The sequence below is a fragment of the Leucoraja erinacea genome, chromosome 2 (assembly GCF_028641065.1).
Source record: "Leucoraja erinacea ecotype New England chromosome 2, Leri_hhj_1, whole genome shotgun sequence".
Taxonomy (NCBI): Eukaryota; Metazoa; Chordata; class Chondrichthyes; order Rajiformes; family Rajidae; genus Leucoraja; species Leucoraja erinaceus.
Window position 1 is genome coordinate 20,080,003 of NC_073378.1, and position 23,120 is coordinate 20,103,122.

General features: G+C 43.1%; 1 protein-coding gene across 1 annotated transcript in view; it reads left to right on the forward strand.

Annotated features, from left to right (window-relative positions):
* LOC129707458 (phosphatidylinositol 5-phosphate 4-kinase type-2 alpha) overlaps positions 1-23,120 on the forward strand; it is a 229,944-nt gene continuing 206,824 nt past the window's right edge. Inside the window, exon 1 of the mRNA XM_055652502.1 lies at positions 1-1,531. Coding sequence (XP_055508477.1) covers positions 1,403-1,531 — 129 coding nt within the window. The 5' untranslated portion in view covers positions 1-1,402. The remainder of the gene's footprint in view (positions 1,532-23,120) is intronic.

Sequence of the window (23,120 nt, forward strand, 5' to 3'; positions counted from 1 at the left end):
TTAATATTCCTAATTGGATATGATCACATTATGAAATACTGAATTAGAATTATGTAGGAGGAAAATACTGTCTTGTGCAGCGCCGGAGTGTGGCGACATTTTACGTGAATCTGAATCTATGTTCAATGGCCTCCTCTGCGTATGCAAGTGATATTATTATATCTAACAAAAACAGCAAATTTAAAACATTGGAGAGGCAAGAGGAAGTGTTAGAAAAAGAGAACTTAAAGAAATCGAACTAATTCGGTAGTTAATCTCATAGTATTATAATTATTTCGTGTGTTTTTGCACCCGGACAATTGTGTCTGATGGATCTCCCGAAACGCAGTGTGGCAAAATACTGCGTTAAAATGCCATTTTCATACTTGGTGTGAAGATTGTTAAAACGCGTGAGATTTCCAACAGTTGTCTACATAGAGCGGCAGGCATTACTTGAATCCGTCTGCGGTACAAGATTGAGATCACTGTTAATAAAAACCCTGCAATATTTAACTAATGCATCTTTAGCGTGTTCCATCCTAACTGGGGCTTTCCTTCCTATTTCCTAGCGGAGAAGCTAAATATTGCACGAGTTTAATCAGGAGTAATTTCACATAAAACATTCATACTACGAACATTGATGCCACACAATATAACCTTTTACTTCGAGGCCAATTATAGTACTTAAGAATATAATCAGATCCAATATGGAACGAGAATTTATCTTCACAGTTAGGATTTTTTTTTTACACATACTACTACAGGACTGAAACATGCATGAGATGTCCTTGTGGCCTTCTTTGCAATCTGTTTTCCTTTATACAAATAACGGAAGGTGCAAAAGTTTCGCACATTTTTCAGATACTTCCAAAATACCACATTACGCCCACTCGCAAAACGCTATCCACACAATCGCGCTAGATGCCTTTTATATTCTGAATGCACGCTGGCTCAAATCCCGTGCAACTCTGCAATTGGCCGCGCATCGCTAGACACCCTCCAATTTTGAACGTTGCAAAGGCAGATGCCTGATCTGTGTGGCTAATACTGCTGTCAATCGTGCATTATTATTTCCCCCCACCTGGTTCCTCCTTCAAGCTGCGTTGCAGTGTGCAATGCGTGTGTGCGGGTTATCGATATAGTGTCGCCTTCTACCAGTTGACACACACACACACACATGCACGTTCGCTCAGCAAGGTCCGGAAGCGACCGAGTATTGGAGAAATGTAAACCCAGTCTGCTACTACCGCCCAGAAACTAATTCTGATCACAACCGCTTTTCAATGAGCGGAGGAAGAAGACGGTGCAATAAGTTTTTGCTATAAACATTGCCATTTTAAATACTGACAAGGAATTGGTGCATTAAACGCAGTAGTAAATTGAACTTTAACAAAAAAAAGGAAAACGCGAGTTAGGGAGAAAGATGGCAGCGAATCCGCCATTCGCCAGCAGAACGAAAACCAAGAAGAAACATTTTGTGGCTCAGAAAGTGAAGCTGTTCCGAGCCAGCGATCCATTGCTCAGCGTCCTGATGTGGGGTGTTAATCACTCGGTAAGTCTGGGCTTTTTATTAACGCCCCTCATGCATTGACTGCTGCAGAGAACTTACTTGTGACGGAAATCACACCAGCAGGATTTTCATTGGACACGTTACAGATTTTATTTCGTGCAATGAAGTTAAGTTCGAACTATAGCTTTGTAAAATAGTGTCTCTACCATTTGATGACACCCCATGATAAATGTCGCTGCTCTGCACCATACCGCATTAGATGGATGTGTGAAATGTGACAGCCGCTGCCTATATATGTGATTCATTCGGCAAATAGAACCAAAGTTAGTCTTTCATGGTAAGCGTGCGTGATATTCGTGTTTGATGAGGGTGCTGAGATGTCTGGCCGGGGGCCTGTGCCGTGTTCATGAGACTGAGCGGGTTTTAACAGTGGAGGTGACGGCCTGGAAACCCCTGAGTGTCAACTTTGAGTCTGGTGGTGACGCATTTGTGATCGACGCCCCGTTTGGCCAGTAAGAAGCTCATATGTTATTCCTGAAAGGAAAGCCCAGAGCGAAGGGGGCTAAACTATGTGTTGGAAACGACAGCCTCATTCATTCCTGCAGGATGGATTGACCAACTGCAGCCAAAACACACGTCCAATACATGTTTTAACCTGAAAACGCACGAGTGGTCTGCTGTGTATTTATCTTGCATTCTGACTAATTTTGCTCGTCAGAATCATATGCTCTGGAATGTCATGGTACCAGGTCTCTTCACTGAGCGTCAACAGCTTTCCATTAGAACATGTAGATGTGGGAAATCCTTATTTAAAAAAAAAAAAAAAAAAAAACTATTTTCAAAGCACTGTTGTTATGAGACACTTTGTAGGCTCTTGGTTTAAGTAATTGTGACTAAGCAGTTAGAGTCCTTCCACTCCGTTCTCAATCAGACTCTGTTTTACTTCCCATTCTACTATTTTACAACATGTTCCTCAGTTATTTAAAAGAAAATCTCAACCAAAAACCTGGAAAAATATGAAGGAGGAAACAGAAGGTATAAAGAAGGCATGTCCACAGCTACCTGCAAGTGGCAACACAAGTAGAGAGTGTAGAGTAGAGCTGTTGCCTGGGTTTCAGCAACTAAGTTACAGAGAAAGGTTGAATAAGTTAGGTCTTTATTCTCTGGAGCGCAGAAGGTTAGGGGGGGACTTGATAGAGGTCTTTAAAATGATGAGAGGGATAGACACAGTTGACGTGGATAAGCTTTATCCATTGTGAGTAGGGAAGATTCAAACAAGAGGACATTACTTCAGAATTAAGGGACCGAAGTTTAGGGGTAACATGAGGGTGAACTTCTTTACTCGGAGAGTGGTAGCTGTGTGGAATGAGCTTCCAGTGGAAGTGGTGGAGGCAGATTCGATTTTATCATTTACAAATAAATTGGATAGGTATATGAATGGGAAAGGAATGGAGGGTTATGGTCTGAGTGCAGGTAGATGGGACTAGGGGAAAATAATTGTTCGGCACAATAATTGTAGGGCCGAGATGGCCTGTTTCCGTGCTGTAATGTTATATGGTTATATGGTTAAATATAGTGGTAAAGAAGGCATAAGGCATGTTTGCCATCATTGGCTTGGGCATGGAGTACAAGAGTCGGTGAAGTCATGATGTAGCTTATTGGGACTTTGGCTAGGCTGTAGTTGGATTATTGCATGCAGTTCTCGTCGCCCCATTATAGAATTAATGTGGAGGTTTTGGAAGGGCTGCAGAGAAGGTTTACCAAATCAATGCCTGGATTGGGGAAGTATTAGTTACAGAGAAAGGCTGGACAGACTTGGATTGTTTTCTCGGGAATGGCAGAGATTGCGGTGAGAGTCGTTAGAAGTAGATACAATTATAAGAGGCATAGATAGGATAGACAGTCAGAACCTTTTTCCCCAGGATGAAAATATCAAATACTGGAGGCCACAGTTTTAAGGTGAGAGGCAAATTTTAAAGGAGATGTGCGGGGTATGTTTTGACACAAAGGTGGCGAGTTCCGGGATCACGCTTGCCAGGGTAGTGGTCGAGGTAGATACAATAGTGGTATTTAAAAGACCTTTGGATAGGCACATGAATATGCAGGGAATGGAGGAATATGGATTTTGTGCAGCAGTTAAGAATTGGCACCGTCACGTTTGGCACCATCATTGTGGGCCAAAGGGCCTGTTCCCCTGCTATACTGTTCTATGTTCTATGAAAAGCCAGGACTCAGTTTATTCAAGTTTCTCTTGCTTACTGATGAATGTTGGATGTGCTAATTCTAAGTACAGGTGCACAACCTTTTATCCGCAAGCCTTGGGACCAGACACTTCTCGGATTTCGGAATTTTTCGGATTTCGGAAGAAGATTTTTAGCGCAGATTAGGTAGGTAGCGCGGGCGGCTTGAAAAGTCTGGAGCGGCTCCCTCCTCCCCGGAGACCGGGGAATCATTGTAAATCATTCCTTAAATATTAGTCAGTTAGTTTGGAGGGATTTTATGTGGTTGGGGGGGGTGAAGGGGGTTAACATTAATTCTTAGTCCCCTACCTGGTCGGAGAGGCGGGGAGCGGGCAATGCCTTACCGGGTCGCCGTGCAGGTAAGCTCTGGAGCGCTGTGGCCGCCGACTCACAACATCGCGGAGCTGCGGGCCGCGCTGGATTTGGAGCGCCGCGCAGCCAGGGGTAGAGTTGCCGGGGTCTGAGCTCCAACCAGCGCCGCGATGTTGGGAGTCGACGGCCACAGCGCTCCGGAGCTTACTGCACGGCGACCCGGTAAGGCATTGCCCGCTCCCCGCCACTCCGACCAGGTAGGGGACTAAGAATTAAAGTTTCGCCCTTCACCCCCCCCCCTTCATATAAAAACCCTCCAAACTAACTGACTAACATTTAAGCAATTATTTACAGATGTTTAAGCGTCTCCCCGGTCTCCGGGGAGGAGGCAGCCGCTACAGTAGTACAGACCTGGGTTGACCGTGGGTCGTTTCGGGTCAAGTTTGGCACCAAACGCGAGGTTTGGTGTACAGACGACATCCTGGAAAAAAATGTCCGGTTTTCGGAGCTTTTCGGTTTCCGGAACTCCGGATAAAAGGTTGTGCACCTGTAGTTAGAGGAAAAGTACCATATCTTAATGGCATTCAATAAACCAGATTTAACACATTCAAGGATTCAAAATACTCCTAAAACAGCTATCTGAGCATTACTTTAAAATTTGAAGTTATTGATATTTGTTTTGGGTCCAGGCTTGTGGCTGAGGGTGGAATATCCCTCTCGGTGGTTGATTGAGGTGAGAGAAGTAAGATATCAGGAATTATCATCCATTTGATGCACAAGATGAACCTATTGGATTGTGAGGATCTGGAAATGCTGCTAAAGTCAGAAGAACAATAATATTATTGGATGGCAGAGCAGGCAGGGATGAAAGGCTACTTTTAATGTGTTTCTTTGTGCTACTCAGTTGTTATAGGTTTGCCACAAGTTTTGATTGTTAAATTAATTTGGTTTTGAATTCTTCGCCAAAGGTTGTTGTGGTAAAGAAATATGACTATTTTGCTTTTTTAAAGACAAACATAAACTTCTGTTTTCTTGAGTAATTGTTGGACTATTGTGCCCAACACCTTTTCTCAATCTTTCAGTCAGAAATGCTGCACTTCACTTTCAATAAACTTCCCACTGGCAAGGAGAAAACATTCAGAATTAACAGGCAACCATTTAACTTGCACTCCAGAACTACAATTACTCAACTTCACTGGTGTACTCATGATGCTTGTGCTTGCCTGGCAGTTGAGATTGATTCAAACCATTGTTCATTGAAGTATAGACGAGAGATCTACAAAACAAAACCCCTCTACCAACCTACTCCCACTGCAAAATGCCCTTTGAAATAATAGTTCATGGCAAACCCTTGGAAAATGAGGCCACCTCGACTGTTTAATTTGAAAAAAAAGTGTTTGCTGGTAGGTTGAAGACTTTGTGGTTTTGATCACCCAACTGTCAAATTGTGACAAATTGTCTTTCTAAAAGGGAGTTGTGTCCTTAGCAATGCTTAGTGCACCGTGTACAACCACTGGATGTTTTACAGAAATAAATGGCAGAAACACTCAGTTGGCCAGGTAGCCTTTCTGGGAGCAGAAACAGAATTAGCATATCATTTTGAGGATCTTTTGCAATGGAAAACATAAATTGGGTGGTTTTGAGTATAATTCTCAGTATTTAAGCTTTTCCATGCTTGTTAAGATGACCCCACCCTGATTAAATAGTTATTACTGCACCTAATACACAGTGATGGAGAGAATTTCATGTAGTTCCAGAGCTTAAGATAATTTAGAAATGAAAGCTTTTTCAGTGTATATAAATTATCCAAAACTCTGGAACTGCATTAAATTCTCTCTATCATTAAAATTTTCAACTTTTGGTTTAGGGTGGAGTTTATGATGGATACATTTGTGTGGTCAGGGTGGAGTCGGCCAAATAACCACAAAATGTTAGACACAAAATTATTTTATCTTCCATGAACGCTTAACATTGATTTTTAATTTTGGTTTCATTTGGATTTCATCAGCCACATAAAACAGTCCATGGTTCACAGGTTATAATCGTAAACTTCCACCAAATCGCATTAATTATGGAATTTCCTTTGTGATTATTGAATTAGTTATGTATCAGCGTTTTTCATATTAAATATTATTTTACTTTGAGAAATTGCACCACTCTTTGAATCTGATATCTTTACATAAGAAAAACATGTTGCTCTGTTCCATGGATTCATTTTAGATTTTTCAATTGTGACGTAAGCAAATTAGCTTTCAGAAAAATGTCTGCAATTTCAAGTGCTTTTTGTATATATAGCTCTGCAATTGCACCCTAAATGAAAATTCAACCTGGATAGATTTGTGATATTTCCCCCAAAAAGCAAAAATTTCTTTACCTCCTAAAACAAATAGCAAAAACTAGAAAAATCGAGCAATCAAACTCATGTCAAGGAGCAGCAGCCCAATTTGCCGATGCCTCAAGTTCTAGAACGCTGTTCAGTTTTGAAGTAGGGTCTCAAACATGAAAAGTCAGCTGACAGTCTGCTTTCTAGTTCTACACTGGTGCTGCCTGATCTACCAAATATTTTACAGATTTTACAGATTTTTTTTCCTACAAACTGTATTCTTGGAAATTAGAGCCTTATGTAAATTTAAAAAGACTTCTGCACATAAAGTAGTGGAAATTGTTTTCCAAATGTGATCTTGACTTGATTTTTGTTATTCGTATTAAGGAATATGGGGCAGGACATGCGTGTCGAATTATGTCGCACATCAGCTCCAATGAAATTGGATGGCAGTGCTTTGTGTTACCGAAAGATTGCGTTCCTAGTAAACATTCCATATTGAGATTTTCCAGACATCTGCGCACGCAGATTTTCCAGAAAACTTAATCTGCGCATGCAACAAATAATGCAAGTTGAAAAATATTGTGTTTATTTATTTGCTTCATATGCAGACATTCTATGTGTGTGAATTTTATTCTCCATCACACATTTTTAGGTAGTGATTTGTGAATTCTGTAAGGGAGAATTTCTGTTGCATGAACGGCTGGAACATGGGGGTTGCCTGTAGTCGTGTTCCTGTTCCAGTTCCATAAGCTATTTCAGATTCCATGTATTTTAAATTTCAGTTGTTGTGTTTTGTTTTGGTAGGCCCTTCTGCAATTGGCGAGGTAAATACTCGCAGTGGGACAGCACCATGTGGTGTGAATAAATGGATAGGATGACTTTGTCTCTATTTTTAAAATAACGTCTTGAAACCAAATACTTTTATATAACACTGTTGTAGACAAATAAAATATCTCACTTTCATTCTATTGTAATAGGGCAACCAGGAGGTGCTGCAACTGCTCATAATTTTAATTTGTTATTAATTCTCATTACAAAACCCCACAGACATTAACATTTCAAGTGTTAGCATTTTAGAAGCTGGCATAATAACATACTATTTAGTTGATGCAGATTTCTGATTGTGTCATTTGAGTATTGTTGCTTGTAGACACAGGTGGGAGATGGAGGTGGAGGGGAGGAGAAGCATTACTCAGCTGCTCTTTTAATTAGTGCTGTGATATTCTTGAGAGAAGTAACTGTTTAAAAATACACATTGGGTGCTAGCCAAATGACTGTGATGGATGTACTATTAAGGTCCTTTTTGTTCACAAATTACAAGGATTTCAAACGAGTCGACTCTGAAACTGATCGAGCAAAATATGTTTTGTATTCATGTTAAGGTTGTTCTGCAATACAACCAGTATTAAGGTTTTGATTCTAGTTTTGGGAGAACTTCAGAATATGACAGTGGTGGTGACATTCCTTCACCCTGTACGTGGCAATGTATATCTAGAAATGTATTTATGCTATAGTGCCGCAAGGTGTTAGCAAGCAGATGCAGCAAGTGGGTAAGAAGATGACTGGTATATTGACCTTTATTGCAAAAGTTGTGCAGGATGTTTGTGGCAACACCTCAAAGCTATATTTAAGAGGCAGTTGGATGTGGCCCTTGTGGCTAAAGGGATCAGGGGGTATGGAGAGAAGGCAGGTACGGGATACTGAGTTGGATGATCAGCCATGATCATATTGAATGGCGGTGCAGGCTCGAAGGGCCGAATGGCCTATTCCTGCACCTATTTTCTATGTATCTATGGAGTACAGTGTGCAGTTTTGGCTCTCTCCATCTAAAACAAAGATGTAGTAACATAGGAGGCAGTCCAAAGCAGTTTCAACAATCTAATTCCTGGGATAAGAAGATCATCCTGTCATGGGAAGCTACAGAAGTTTGATCTGTATTCATAAGTTTTAGGAGCAGACTTAGATCTGCCATGGTTGAATGGCGGAATATCTTTCCCTCTCGACCCTATTCTCCTGTCTCTGTCCCATTCTCCCTGACACCTTTACTAATCAAAGCAAAGCGTTTGGAGGAAAAGGCAGTGTTCCCAATGAAATATATAAGATGCAAAATGGGCCAAGACAGGGTAGATGGTGATATGTTTCCACTGGTTAACTCCAAGTTAAAGGGGAGGTAATTTAAAGCTGCAGTGCATAGAAATTGCTTCCTGTGGAGAGTGGCAAATCCTTCAGATTCTGGTACAGAAGAGGAATTGATGTCGGGGAGAGAAAAGCCATGATTATATTGAATGACAAGACAGCTTGAAGGATGAGTGGCCTCCTCCTCATCACTATTTTCTTATGTTGTTGTGGGCTTGTTCTCCCCTGCAATACAATGATCTGGTTGTCTGCTATATACTTTAGAACAGCAGCAACAATATTATTGTGTAGATTCTGTTTTAAGGATCACATTTCCTCCTATACTCTCCGATCAAAGAGAATTCTCCTGGGACAGCATCTCATCAACATCTTGACAAGCCCTAATAAACATGTAGTGCAGTGTCCAAAGCACATAGATTACCCTGAAATCCTCTATAATTAGCTGCTGTGGAGAGATTCGGGACTTTGCTGTCAACGAAATGCCAAAGTTGGTTTGGGAAAGGCCAGGAAATGAATAATGTAATTAACTAGAGATATAACATTTTACGGATGTGGTGGATTTATCAAGCCAACTCTATGGCGGGTGAAGACTAAGGACTTGAATAAACCCGTGGCCTAAAGAACAGATGGTAGATGGAAAGAGTGCAGAACATAGATTCTTCAGCAGTGTCATAAATATCAAAAGCACATCCCACTGAAAGCAAAGAATGGGAATTAACTTAAGAGAGAAAGAGAGTCGTCATTGGGCAGAGAAATGGCAGATAGAGTATAATTCTGATAATTGTAAGGTGTTGCTCTTTGGTAAGTGAAACCATGGCAGCATCTGCTCAGTAAATGGTTGGGTGCTGGGGAGTGTGACAGTGCAGGCAGACTTGGGCTGTCAGTATGTTGTTCCATGAAAGTGGTAATGGCGAAATACAGGGTTGAGAAGTAGGCGTTTTGTACACTTGCCTTCATCAGTCAGGATATTGAGTACAAGATTCGGGATGTAATCTCTGGAGAAAATGGATAGGTGGCATTTTGTATCGGGACCCTTCAGACTAATGCAGTAAGAGGAGGGGGAGAAAACTGGAAACAAAACGAGGGAGGACAAATCACAGTAGGTATCAGATGACCTCAATGAGGGGGTTCCTGATAGGACAAAGGCTAGATATCGAAACGGGTGTGCCCAAGAGGGATACATAGTTGCAAGCTAGTTAACATAAGTAGGGGGGGGGGGGGGGGGGGGGGGGGGGGGGGGGGGGGGGGGGGGGGGGGGGGGGGGGGGGGGGGGGGGGGGGGGGGGGGGTGGGGGGGGGGGGGGGGGGGGGGGGGGGGGGGGGGGGGGGGGGGGGGGGGGGGGGGGGGGGGGGGGGGGGGGGGGGGGGGGGGGGGGGGGGGGGGGGGGGTGGGGGGGGGGGGGGGGGGGGGGGGGGGGGGGGGGGGGGGGGGGGGGGGGGTGGGGGGGGGGGGGGGCTGGGGGGGGGGGGGGGGGAGGCTGAGGGAGGGAGGTATATGTAGAATTTATTTAAAATTGAAAATTCAATGTTTATATCTTTTGAGTATAAGCTACCCAAGCAGAATATGAAGCGCTGTTCCTCCAGTTTGAGTGTAGCTTCACTCTAGCAATGGAGGAGGCTCAGGGCAGAAGGGTCAGTATGCGAATGGGAAGGGTTAGCATTGGGAAATCCAGTAGCCTTTGGCGGACCAAATGTAGGTGTTCAGTCAAACTGTCGCTGCGTCTTGGTTTTGCCGATGTACAGGAGCCCACATCAGGAACACTGGAATGCAATAGATGAGGTTAGAGGAGGTGCATGTAAATCTCTGTCTCATCTGGAAGGACTTCTGGGAGGCCCTGGTTGGAGTCAAGGGAGGACGTATACTGGACAGTTGTTGCATCTTCTGAGATTCCAAGGGAAAGTAATGGTTTGGGTGGGAAGGGATGAATAATTAAACCAAGGAGTTGCGGATGGAGCGGTCTCTGCGGAAAGCGGAAAGGAGTGGACATGGGAAGATGTGACTAGTGGTGTGACCATGTTGGAGGTGACAGAAATGTTGGATGATGACGTGATGGAGGAAGAGGCTAATGGTGTGAAATGTGAGGACAAGGGGAACATTGCCCTTGGTGCATTTGAGGCAAGAGGGAGCGAGAGCAGAACTTCACAGCCTGGAAGAGACAGCCCGGTGGGGGGGGGGAGAGACCATATTCACTGTCTCATCTGGAAGGACAGAGTGGGATATTGAGATTCAGCAATGATTTAATTGACTGGCAGAGCTGGTATGAATGGATTTCTTATCTGGTGGTGATGGACCAATATTTTTCCAAGTATATGTTAGTGTTAATTTGTGTTTGCATCTCAGGCAGTATGTTTGGCTTAGCTTGGCCCTCATTCATGTCTTTGTTACCCCTGGTGGTAACTCTACCAATGCATTCCATGCTCTACTTTGTAAGTTTGAGGTCATTACAAACCCTTCTAGTCTTTGGCCTAACTTGAACTGAGCTGCTCTGATGGTTCTGTATTGATTTATTTTTACTCTAATTTTTGTCTTCTAATCCTTCCATGACGTCATTATATTTTCTCTGTACCAAGTTTACAGCTCTCTGATGTGAACTTTTCCAGTTCAGTCTTCTTGGGCATCTTCAAATTTTATTATTGCACTTCAATTTCACTGCTGTGATAATATTTGTCGAGGCTATAAAATCTGTGGTTAAACTCACGTTATTCCCTTTATCCGTTCAGTGTGGGTGGCTTGATTGTAGTCATGTATTGTCTTTCCGTTGACTGGTTGGCATGCAACAAAAGCTTTTCACTGCAGGTGACAATAAACTAAACTTAAACTCATTGTTCCAAACCATTTGTAACTTTCTCCTCCTTCCTGTAAGATGCAAGGTTATACAGTGCCCCCCTTAATGTTTGGGACAAAGACCCATCATTTATTTATTTACCCCTGTACTCCACAATTTGAGATTTGTAATAAAAAAAAAGATCACATGTGGTTAAAGAGCACATTGTCAGATTTAAATAAAGGGTATTATACATTTTGGTTTCTCCATGTAGCAATTGCAGCAGTGTTTATACATAGTCTCCCCATTCAAGTATTCAAAGGTTTTTATTAGTCACATTCACATACACCGAGGTGTAGTGAAGTGAAATGCTTTTTGCCATTTTGCAGCACACAAAAAAAGAATACAGACATAACACCAATGAGAGTCTTACACACAAAGAACATCCCCCCACAATGGCTCCCACCATGAGGGAAGGCGCAAAGTCCAGTCCCCAACCCTAGTTCACCCATAGTCGGGCCTATTGAGGCCTCCACAGTTGCCTTTACGGAGGCCCGATGTTCCAGGCCGTTCTCGCCGGGTGGTGGTGCTCCGGCGTTGGGAGAGTCCTCGCAGCGGCTTGGGAACCCTGGGATAGCCGCCTCCGTACTGGAGGCCGCAGCTTCCGAAGTCGACAAGGCCGTGCCGGTTGGAGCTCCACAACTGGCGATCTCGTTGCGAGATCCCAGGCTCCCGGTGTAAAGTTCGGCGCCGCCGCCCACAGCTGGCCGCTCCTCAGACCCGCAGCTCCACGATGTTGTTCCTGGCGGTCTCAGCTCACCGGAGCTCCAGCGCGGCAACCCAGGCAAGGCATCGCCTGCTCCACGATAGTGCTCCAGCGCTGTGCCGCCGCCATTGCAGGGCACCATAATGTCATGTAAATGAAAGTAGTCATGTTTAGTATTTTGTTGCATATCCTTTGCTTATCTAATTTGAGGAAAGACATTCTTGCCATAGAGGGAGTACAGAGAAGGTTCACCAGACTGATTCCTGGGATGTCAGGACTTTCATATGAAGAAAGACTGGATAGACTCGGTTTGTACTCGCTAGAATTTAGAAGATTGAGGGGGGGATCTTATAGAAACTTACAAAATTCTTAAGGGGTTGGACAGGCTAGATGCAGGAAGATTGTTCCCAATGTTGGGGAAGTCCAGAACAAGGGGCCACAGTTTAAAGATAAGGGGGAAATCTTTTAGGACCGAGATGAGGAAAACACTTTTCACACAGAGAGTGGTGAATCTCTGGAATTCTCTGCTACAGAAGGTAGTTGAGGCCAGTTCATTCTCTATATTTAAGAGGGAGTTAGATGTGGCCCTTGTGGCTAAAGGGATCAGGGGGTATGGAGAGAAGGCAGGTACAGGATACCGAGTTGGATGATCAGCCATGATCATATTGAATGGTGGTGCAGGCTCGAAGGGCCGAATGGCCTACTCCTGCACCTATTTTCTATGTTTCTATGCTTGCAATGACTGCTTGAAATATGCGATTCATGGACATTACCAGTTCCTGGGTGTCTTCTCTGGTGATGCTCTGCCAGGCCTTTGCAGCTATCTTTAGCTTATGCATGTTTTGGGGGCTAGTCCCCTTCAGTTTTCTCTTCAGCATATAAAAGGCATGCTCAATTGTGTTCAGATCGGGGATTGGCTTGGCCACTGAAGAATTTGCAATTTTTTAGCTTTGAAAAACTCTTTTGTTGCTTCGACAGTATGTTTGGAATCATTGTCTTGCTGTAGAATGAACTGCCGGCCAATTCGTTTTGAGGCATTTGTTTGAACTTGAGCAGATAGGGTGTGTCTATACACGTCAGAATTCATTATGCTACTACCATCAGCAATTGTGTCATCAATGACAATAAGTGAGCCAGTACCTTCAGCAGCCATACATGCCCAGGCCATAACACCCCCACCACTGTTTCACAGATGAGGTGATATGCTTTGGATCTTGGGCAGTTCCTTCTCTCCTCCATACTTTGCTCTTGCCATCACTCTGATATAAGTTAATCTTCGTCTCATGTGTCCACAAGATCTTTTTCCAGTACTGTAGTTGCTCTTTTAAGTACTTGGCAAACTGTATGTAACCTGGCCATCCGTTTTTTGCGGCTAACCAGTGGTTTGCATCTTGCAGTGTAACCTTTGTATTTCTGTTCAAGAAGTCTTCTGCGGACAGTGGTCATTGACAAATCCACACCTCACTCCTGAAGAGTGTTTCTGATCTATCGGACAGGTGTTTGGGGATGTTTCTTTATTATAAAGAGAATTCTTCTGTCATCAGCTGTGGAGGTCTTCCTTGTCCTACCAGTCCCTTTGCTATTAGTAAGCTCACCAGTGCTCTCTTTCTTCTTAATGATGTTCCAAACAGTTGATTTTGGTACGCCTAAGGTCTGGCTGATGTCTCTAACAGTTTTATTCTTGTTACAGTCTCATAATGGCTTATTTGACTTTCATTGGCACAACTTTGGTTCTCATGCTGATAAACAGCAATAAAAGCTTCCAAAGGTGATGGAAAGACTAGGTGCTGAGAGCGCTCTTATACCTGCATTAAGGAGGCATTTAAACACACCTGAGCAATTACAAACATCTGTTAAGCCATGTGTCCCAAATGATATGGTGCCCTGAAATGGGGGGGACTATGTATAAACACAGCTGTAATTTCTACATGGTGAAACCAAAATGTATAAAAATACCCTTTAATAAAATCTGACAATGTGCACTTTAACTACATGTGACTTTCTATTACAAATCTCAAATTGTGGAGTACAGAGGCAACTAAATAAATGATGGCACTGTAGTTATATCCCTCAATAATAACTTGCATTACATTTTCACATTTTATTTGACATTCTGGGCGTTAAGTTACAACCTTTATTATTCTGGACTGTATGTTTTATAGGTGATTGAATGTTTGCTGTTTGTTCAGTATCTGCTTGCAAAGACAAGCTATTGCTGTCACCTTTTCACTGGAGTTTATTTTGCAGAAACCTACTGCGGATGTAGCATCCAATATTCTGGAGTTCTCATGGTGAATCCATGAGCAAATAGTCTGCCTGGTTCCAAGCTCTGCAAACCATGCAGTTTCCCGAAATAGAAGTTTGCTTGTGTTTTCTCTTGCATCTTAAAGATGTGCTGTTGGATGATTGGTCACTGTGCGTTGTCTCAAGTATGATGGCAAGTGGTTGAATCTTGGGTGAATTGAGGAGAATTTGGAAGAATAGATTATGGTAAAAATGAATAGGGCTGGGATTGATCTGTGAATTAGCAAACACTTGAAGGGCTGAAATAACCTCTTATTTTGTTACAAAATATGGATTAAAGAAATTGAGCTAGTGGCCTTTCACATTTGCATCATTGTTCATTAAAATTCATGTATCCATCTGGTCACATCTTTTGATTCTCAGTTTTTAAATATGTGCCACTTTTTATCTTCGATCTTTTAATTGTCATCTCAGGTAAAGAATTCCAAAATGTTCAATCATTGCCAAGCAATTTCTTTTCATCTCATTCTTAGATGAAGAGTTACTTCTTGTAATGCCCCAATTCTTTTTACACGCCCTAGCCAAAAAGGTTTGCATCATCTATCTTGACTATCTTTCTCAATGATATGACCTTTCATCCAACTAACCGCCTGTGAGTCTTGCCCCATTCTATAAAGTCAGGCAGAAAACCTCTCATTCCAGGTGTCAATTTTGAAGATTTGTTTTGTTCTAACGCAGATGTATCCTTCCTGTAGTACACAGACTATAACTGAGCGCTTTATTCCTGGGTAGACAAAAAAGGCGGGAGAAATAGCAGCATCTATGGAGAGAAAGAATAGACGACCTTTCAGGTCGAGACCCTTCTTCAGACATGTCGAGGGGGGGAAGAAAGGAAGAGGCGGAGACAGTAGGCAATGTGGGAGAGCTGAGGAGGGGAAGGTGGGGAAAAAGGCAAGGGCTATCTAAAATTAGAGAAGTCGATGTTCATACTGCTGGGGTGCAAACTACCCAAGCAAAATATGAGGTGCTGTTCCCCCAATTTGTGCAGGGCCTCACTCTGGCAATGGAGGAGTCCCAGGACAGATAGGCCAGATTGGGTGTTTAAGAAGGAACTGCAGATGCTGGAAAATCGAAGGTACACAAATATGCTGGAGAAACTCAGATTGGGAATGGGAGGGGTAGTTGAAATGCTGAGCAACCGGGAGATCGGGTTGGTTAATACGAACTGAGCAGAGCCGTTGGGCGAAGTGATCGCCGAGCGTGCGCATGGTCTTGCCGATGTAGAGAAGTTGGCACCTGGAACAGCGCATGCAATAGATGAGGTTGGAGGAGCTGCAGGTGAACCTCTGCCTCACCTGGAAAAACTGATTGGGTCCTTGGAGGGGGGAGGTAAAGGGACAAGTGTGGCTTTTCCTGCGGCTGCAGGGGAAAGTACCCAGGGAAGGGATGAATTGACCAGGGAGTTACGGAGGGAGCGGTTTCTGCGGAAATTCAAAAGGGGAGTAGATGGGAAGATGTGGCCAGTGGTCGGATCCCGTTGGAAGTGGTGAAAATGTCGGAGGATTATATGTTGTATGCGACGGCTGATGGGGTGGAAGGTGAGGACAAGGGGGACTCTGTCCTTGTTACTAGTTGGGGGATGGGGAGTAAGAGCGGAGCTGCGGGGATATAGAGGAGACCCTGGTGAGAGCCTCATCTGTAACAGAAGATGGGAACCCCTAAAGTTCCCTAAAGAATGAGGACATCTCCGATGCCCTGGCATGGAACACCTCATCCTGGGTGCAAATGCAGTGTAGATGGAGGAATTGGGAGTAGGGGATAGTCCTTACAGGAAGCAGGGTGGGAAAAATGTGGTCAAGATAGCTATGGGAGGCAGTGGGTTTGTAGTAGATGTCGGTCAGTAGTCTGTTGCCCGCAATGGAGATGGTGAGATCTAGAAATGGTAGGGAAATGTCGGAAATGGTCCAAGTGCATTTGAGTGCTGGATGGAAACTAGTGGTGAAATGGATGAAGTCAGTGAGTTCTGCATGGGTGCAGGAGGTAGCACCAATGCAGTTGGCAATGTAGTGGAGGTAGAGTTTGGGGATAGGGCCAGGGTACGCCTCGAACAGGGATTGTTCCACGTGCCCTACAAGGAGGCAGGCATTGCTAGGGACCATGCGTGTGCCCAAAGCTATGCCTTGGATTTGGAGGAAATGGGAGGACGCAAAGGAAAAGTTGTTGAGGGTGAGGATAAGCTCCGTTAGGCAGAGGAGAGTATTAGTAGACGGAGATTGGTTGGTTCTGCTGTCGAGGAAGAAACTGAGGGCTTTAAGACCCTCGTCGTGAGGGATGGAGGTGTAGAGTGACTGGACATCCATAGTGAAGATGAGGGAGTGGGGGGGCCTGGAAAACGGAAGTCATGAAGGAGACGAAGAGCGTGTGAGGTGTCTTGGGCATTGGTGGGGAGGGATTGGACCAAGGGGGATAGGATTGAGTCAGGGTATGTGGAAATAAGTTCGGTGGGACATGAATAATCAGAAACAATGGGTCTGCCAGGACTGTTAGGCTTGTGGATTGTAGGGAGAAGATAAAATCTGGCCGTGGGGAAAGATGAGGTTGGAGGCATGGGAGGGCAGGGAGCCAGAAGCGATGAAGCCAGTGATAGGGCTTGAGATAATGGGCTGGTGCTTGTCTGTGGGGTCATGGTCCAAGGATAAGTAGGAGGAGTTGTCGCCTGGCCTCAGACCAGTAGATGTCAGCATGCCGGACTACCACGGCACCTTCCTTGTCCGCAGGTTGGATTACCCAGTCGGGGTTGTTGCAGAGTGAGTGGAGGGCTGTACGTCGGGGGGGGGGAGAGGTTAGAGTGAGTAAGGGGAGTAGAAAAGTTAAGGCGGTTGATGTCCTGCCGGCAGTGTAAAATTAAAAGATCTAAAGAAGGTAGATGGCCATGAGGGGGAGGCCAAGAGGAGGGGGTCCGTTTGAGACGGGAGAAGGGGTCATCACTAGGTGGGTGGTGAGGACTCCTACCTGAGGAAAAAAGGTGATTCCTGGTATCATTGTAGTAGAGAGCTGTCTATCTGCAGCATTATTTCCTTGCCTTCATATTTCGCCCCCTTACCGTAAAAGGCACGCAGTTTTGTTTTTTTTTCCTTCACTATTTGCTTTAACTGCATGCTAACTTGCTGAATTCCGTGAACCAAGATTCTCAGGTATCTATGCATCGATGTTTATTGATTTCTGGTGCTGTGTTTAACTACTTTGAGAGCATGCGCTGAGGCTATTGTACTTGGCCGATCCCAGGCAGATCACAAGTAAATTTTCCTTTGTCACGAGTAATGTCTTGTTTTTTCTTTAAAATATTGAATGGTGTGTGGTATCTTCAATCAATCAACCTTTATTGTCATCTTGCAAACAACAGTTGTACAGTGCAAAATGAAAAGACGTTTCCCAGGGAATACCGGAGCATCGCACATGAAATTTAAAACATTTCACACATAATAACACTAAAAACAATCCAGTCCCTGATGGAACAGTATAAATAGTTAAAAGCAGGTAAAACAACAACGTTAAAATATAGTAAAACCAATCATAAAAATGTCCGGGGCAGCTGATTTGAGTGGCCAGTGCCAGTTATTAAAGTGTCCGTGCCAAGCCTCAGAATCAGGTGACTGTGAGTACAGAGTGACTGTTTAGCAGCCTCACAGCCTGTGGCAGGAAGCTGTTTAGCAGTCTTGTAGTCCGGGCTTTGATGCTGCGATATCTTTTTAATATATAAGTGAATAGTGAAGGCATTTAATAGGCGTTGGTACATTTAAGAAATCAACTGTACCATGTCACTTCTTTTGATGGCACACTGACACAAATTTCTACTTGCATTTCTCTACATCATTCGATGAATGAGTGTTAATAAGTGGTTATCACAGATAGCAAGCCAGTTGAGTCATTCTGACAAACTAAACTCTTAGAATGAGGCATGGGTGTTTTTAGGATGCCAGAAGAACTAGGATTAGTGTCTTAATCTATGTCAGATGTTTATTCTTTAAAGTGATGAGAAAGCATTGGAAAAAAACAAGGCACAAACTGCTGGAGTAACTTAGTGGGTCAAGTAGTATCTCTTAAGGACATGAATATGCGACATTTTCAAGTTGGGGCTTTCTCCATATTGAAAACCTGGTAACAGATAGGGCTGGGTCAAGATGGTGAAGAAAAGTGAAATGTTATTATGTTGACCATCTAGGAATGTAGACATGGAATACACAGTTTGTGTTTTGTTAGTAAGTTATTTTATTTTTGTGACTCAGGGCGTAAATTGTAGTGGACATTATAAATGGGAACTTTAAAAAATGTATTTTGGATCTTCGCATCCTCTAATGGATAAAAACATGTAAAATTGATAGATGGCCAGTGTCTTTTTCCCCCCAAAAGGAAATGTCAAAAACGTGTTTGAGAATTACAAGGCAAGTTTAGTTTGCATGGAGAGTGCTGGAGGCCAGGATAAGGTTACCAGGGGAAGAGGTGGAAGCAGATACAATAGCAACATTGGTGGCATTTAGACAGACACATCAACTGGCAGGAAATGGAGGGATATAGAGCACTCGCAGGCAGATATACAGTTTAATTTGACATCATGGTCTTCTTGGGCCAAAAGGCTTCTTCCTGCGCCTGTACTGTTCTATTTTTTTTAATTAAATACCACAGCACAAAATGTTATAGTGAAAATGCACCTGGAGAGGAACAATGAAATTCTTAAGGCCCTGTCCCACTTTCGCGAGTTACTCACGAACTCTCCCGAGTTTTCCCCTTGATTACCCTAATTTGAGGAAGGACATTCTTGCTATTGAGGGAATGCAGCGTAGGTTTACAAGGTTAATTCCTGGGATGGCGGGACTGTCATATGCTGAGAGAATGGAGCAGCTGGGCTTGTACACTCTGGAGTTTAGAAGGATGAGAGGGTATCTCATTGAAACATATAAGATTGTTAAGGGCTTGGACACGTTAGAGGCAGGAAACATGTTCCCGGAGAAACTCAGCGGGTGCAGCAGCATCTATGGAGCGAAGGAAATAGGCAACGTTTCAGGCCGAAACCCTTCTTCAGTCTGAAGAAGGGTTTCGGCCCGAAACGTTGCCTATTTCCTTCGCTCCATAGATGCTGCTGCACCCACTGAGTTTCTCCAGCTTTTTTTGTGTAACCTTCGATTCTCCAGCATCTGCAGTTCCCTCTTAAACATGTTCCCGGTGTTGGGGGAGTCCAGAACCAGGGGCCACAGTTTAAGAATGAGGAGTAAGCCATTTAGAACGGAGACGAAGAAACACTTTTTCTCACAGAGAGTTGTGAGTCTGTGGAATTCTCTGCCTCAGAGGGTGGTGGAGGCGGGTTCTCTGGATGCTTTCAAGAGAGAGCTAGATAGGGCTCTTAAAAATAGCGGAGTCAGGGGATATGGGGAGAAGGCAGGAATGGGGTACTGATTGGGGATGGTCAGCCATGATCACATTGAATGGCGGTGCTGGCTCGAAGGGCCAAATGGCCTACTCCTGCACCTATTGTCTATTGATTCGAACTCGGAGGATTACGGTAATAGCCATTCGTAGGAACTCGGGGCTTTTTTTAAAAACTCATGGACATGTTTCAACATGTTGAAAAAACGTCCCGACTTACCTGATGCTCCGAGTTCCGACGGCTGGCATCAGGAGCCACTACGAAACAACTATGGGCTCCTACGAGCTCGCTACTGACATTACCCGGCATTCCCCGAGTTCAAATCAAGGGGAAAACTCGGGAGAGTTTGTGAGTAACTCGGGAAAGTGGGACAGGGCCTTTACTTGCTACAACTTTACAAGCATGCTAATGCAACAACACAACAAATAATTCTAGAATAAACTATAATACAATACATTGATAAATAGTTGCAGAAGATGTTGATAAACCATCAAGGATTTATTGCTTAGGTAATATGAAACGTGAATAAGATGTTGAATTCATGAAGTTACAAATGCTGAAAAACTGAAATGTAAATGAAGTGCTGGAAATACTCAGTAGGTCAGGCAACATCTGTGCAGGAAGAAATAGTGCTAGCATTTCAGGTGAGCTACTCTTTATCAGAGCTGATGAAGGGTTTTCTGTTGTCTGGACTTTTGTGGATATTTATTTATTAGCCAAATTTTATTTCCTGTGTTTGTATCCAAAAGCACTTAATTCTTTATTTGTGGATATAGTTTCATGGAGCACAGTTAAGTCTAGTGCTTACAGTAGCTGTGAAATATGTTGCCTGAGAGTGAGCAGAATGCTTATATGTGTAACAGCAGCTTTATAATCAAGTCAAAATCCATCATCTTTTTGAGCTGTAGTGATTGGAAATAAATACCCAGCTGTTTTTTTTTTTTTAATGCCACTCATCCAAAATGTTGCATTTAATGTAGAAATCTGTGAGTCTTTCAGTTTGTCTTTGAAACTTGGGACTCTTCTAATATTTTGGCCCAGCTAGTTGGTGAATCAACTCGGTTGCAGAATGTTTGGTTTGGATGAAGGAGGAAGAAGAGCATTGTATATTCTGACTTTGAGACCTTTCTATTAAACTTGTACTACAACACAGAGCCACAGTTCTTCCTGCGCAGAATTGGAAGTTACACTAGGATAAGTGAAAAGTAAAGGCCCTGTCCCACTTTCCTGAGTTACTCACGAACTCTCCCGAGGTTTCCCCTTGATTCAAACTCGTAGAATTACGGTAATAGCCGTTCGTAGGTACTTGGGGCTATTTTTGTCGAACTAGTGGCCATTTTTCAACATGTTGAAAAAACATCCTGACTTACCTGATGCCCTGAGTTCCTACAGCTGGCATTATGAGCCGCTAGGAAACATCTACGGACTCCTACAGACCCGCTACCAACATTACCCAACATTCCTCGAGTTCAAATCAAGGGGAAAATTCGGGAGAGTTCTAGAGTAATTCGGGAAAGTGGGACAGGGCTATAAGACAATGTATTTGTAACAATAAATAACCTGGTTGAGATTGGGCTAAAGTAGAGAAATCTTTATTCTGCATCTAGTTTATATTGGAGCTAAACTGGGTGCTGTTTTAAGGTGCTGTGCATTGTCTGATATTGATGGGACTGATATTTGTGACCGAGATGAGGAAAACATTTTTCACACAGAGAGTGGTGAATCTCTGGAACTCTCTGCCACAGAAGGTAGTTGAGGCCAGTTCATTGGCTATATTTCAGAGGGAGTTAGATGTGGCCCTTGTGGCTAAGGGAATCAGGGGGTATGGAGAGAAGGCAGGTACAGGATACTGAGTTGGATGATCAGCCATGATCATATTGAATGGCGGTGCAGGCTCGAAGGGCCGAATGGCCTACTCCTGCACCTATTTTCTATGTTTCTATGATGACCATTCTGATTTTAAATGCAAAGGTTATGGCACTGACAAATCAGCGAAGACAGCTGTCAATGTGAATTTGACATTACAGGAAATTGTTCTATATTTGGCTCTAGAATGTGGTTTCCTCAGTGTTCTGTTTTCATTTGTGCTACCAATGTTCATTGACCTGTGCTTTGTCTTTGGAAATATTGAGGTTGACCAGGCTACATATTGATGCAATGTCATGTTTTGTTGGGTATGATTGGTTAATCCATTGAACACTCCAATACATTTGTGAGAAATACTATCCTTGAATGTGTACTGTGGCTGTGACAATGGATTCATTTTTTAAATTTTATTCTGAGCTTGAAACAGTCTTTAAAAAGTCTGCGTTAACATTGCCATTATCATGCTGTAAGTAGAACTTGAATTTACAAACCTAGGTACAAGACTGTTAATTAGAGAAATTGTTTTGTGGATTGACACCAACCTTTTTTGCTCATTATGTTTGTAAATATTGATATCTAGCTTGTAAGCATTTGTGTGACTGTATAGACATTATAATCTTATTTGATGGTAATGTATTATCTTTTGTACTTCCAAGTGCAGTAGTGAAGGTTATTTACAATAATTTTACAAATGTAAGATATTCTTAAATGGTTTCCAGAAAATGTTAATCACCTTGGATTCATTATAACTATATAAACAAGTGTATTAGGTGCCTTTTGCACTGGATCTAAGTTTTGATGAAACATTTTGTTCTATTTGACAGAATTGATTGAAATTGACTTTGCAGATTCTTAACATTTGCCTATCAAGTACAGGTGCTCCTCAACTTACGATGGGGTTACGTTCCGATAAACCCATCATAAATTGAAAATATCATGTCACAAATGTATTTATTACACCCAACCTACCAAACATTCTCTCTACTGATAAGGCTCGAGAATAGTGGGAGAAGGCACTGGGGCATCAAGTGTGGATTGTTTAACAGGCATGGTGTTCTTCAGGAAGATATCAAGTTTTGACTGTACAGTTTGTTTCTTCTTTTCATTATATATTTCCCTATAGCAGGCAAGAGCATCCTGTATCTGCCTGTCGGGTTTTCCGAATCTCTCGTAATTGACGTCCATTTCTTCCGACATCGTACGCCACTGCTGATACTAGCAAATGCCTCCGCCAGTTTCTTTGTGAATGTTTTCGGTACCTCGGGTATAACTTCTTCTTCCTCTGCCTCAGCTTCTTTACTTCTTTCTTCGATCAGCTCCTCATTGGAAAGTTCTTCAGCCTCAATGCCACCAAGCTCATGAATATTTTCTTCATCAATGTCCAATTCTAGCAGTTTCCCAAGCACTAGTATCTTGTTACTTACGATGTAATCAACAGCAGAATCTTTATTAAAGCTTTTGAATGTGTTCACATATAATAATAATAATACATTTTATTTATAGGCGCCTTTCAAATGTCTCAAGGACACCTTACAGAATTTAACAAGAGTAAAAA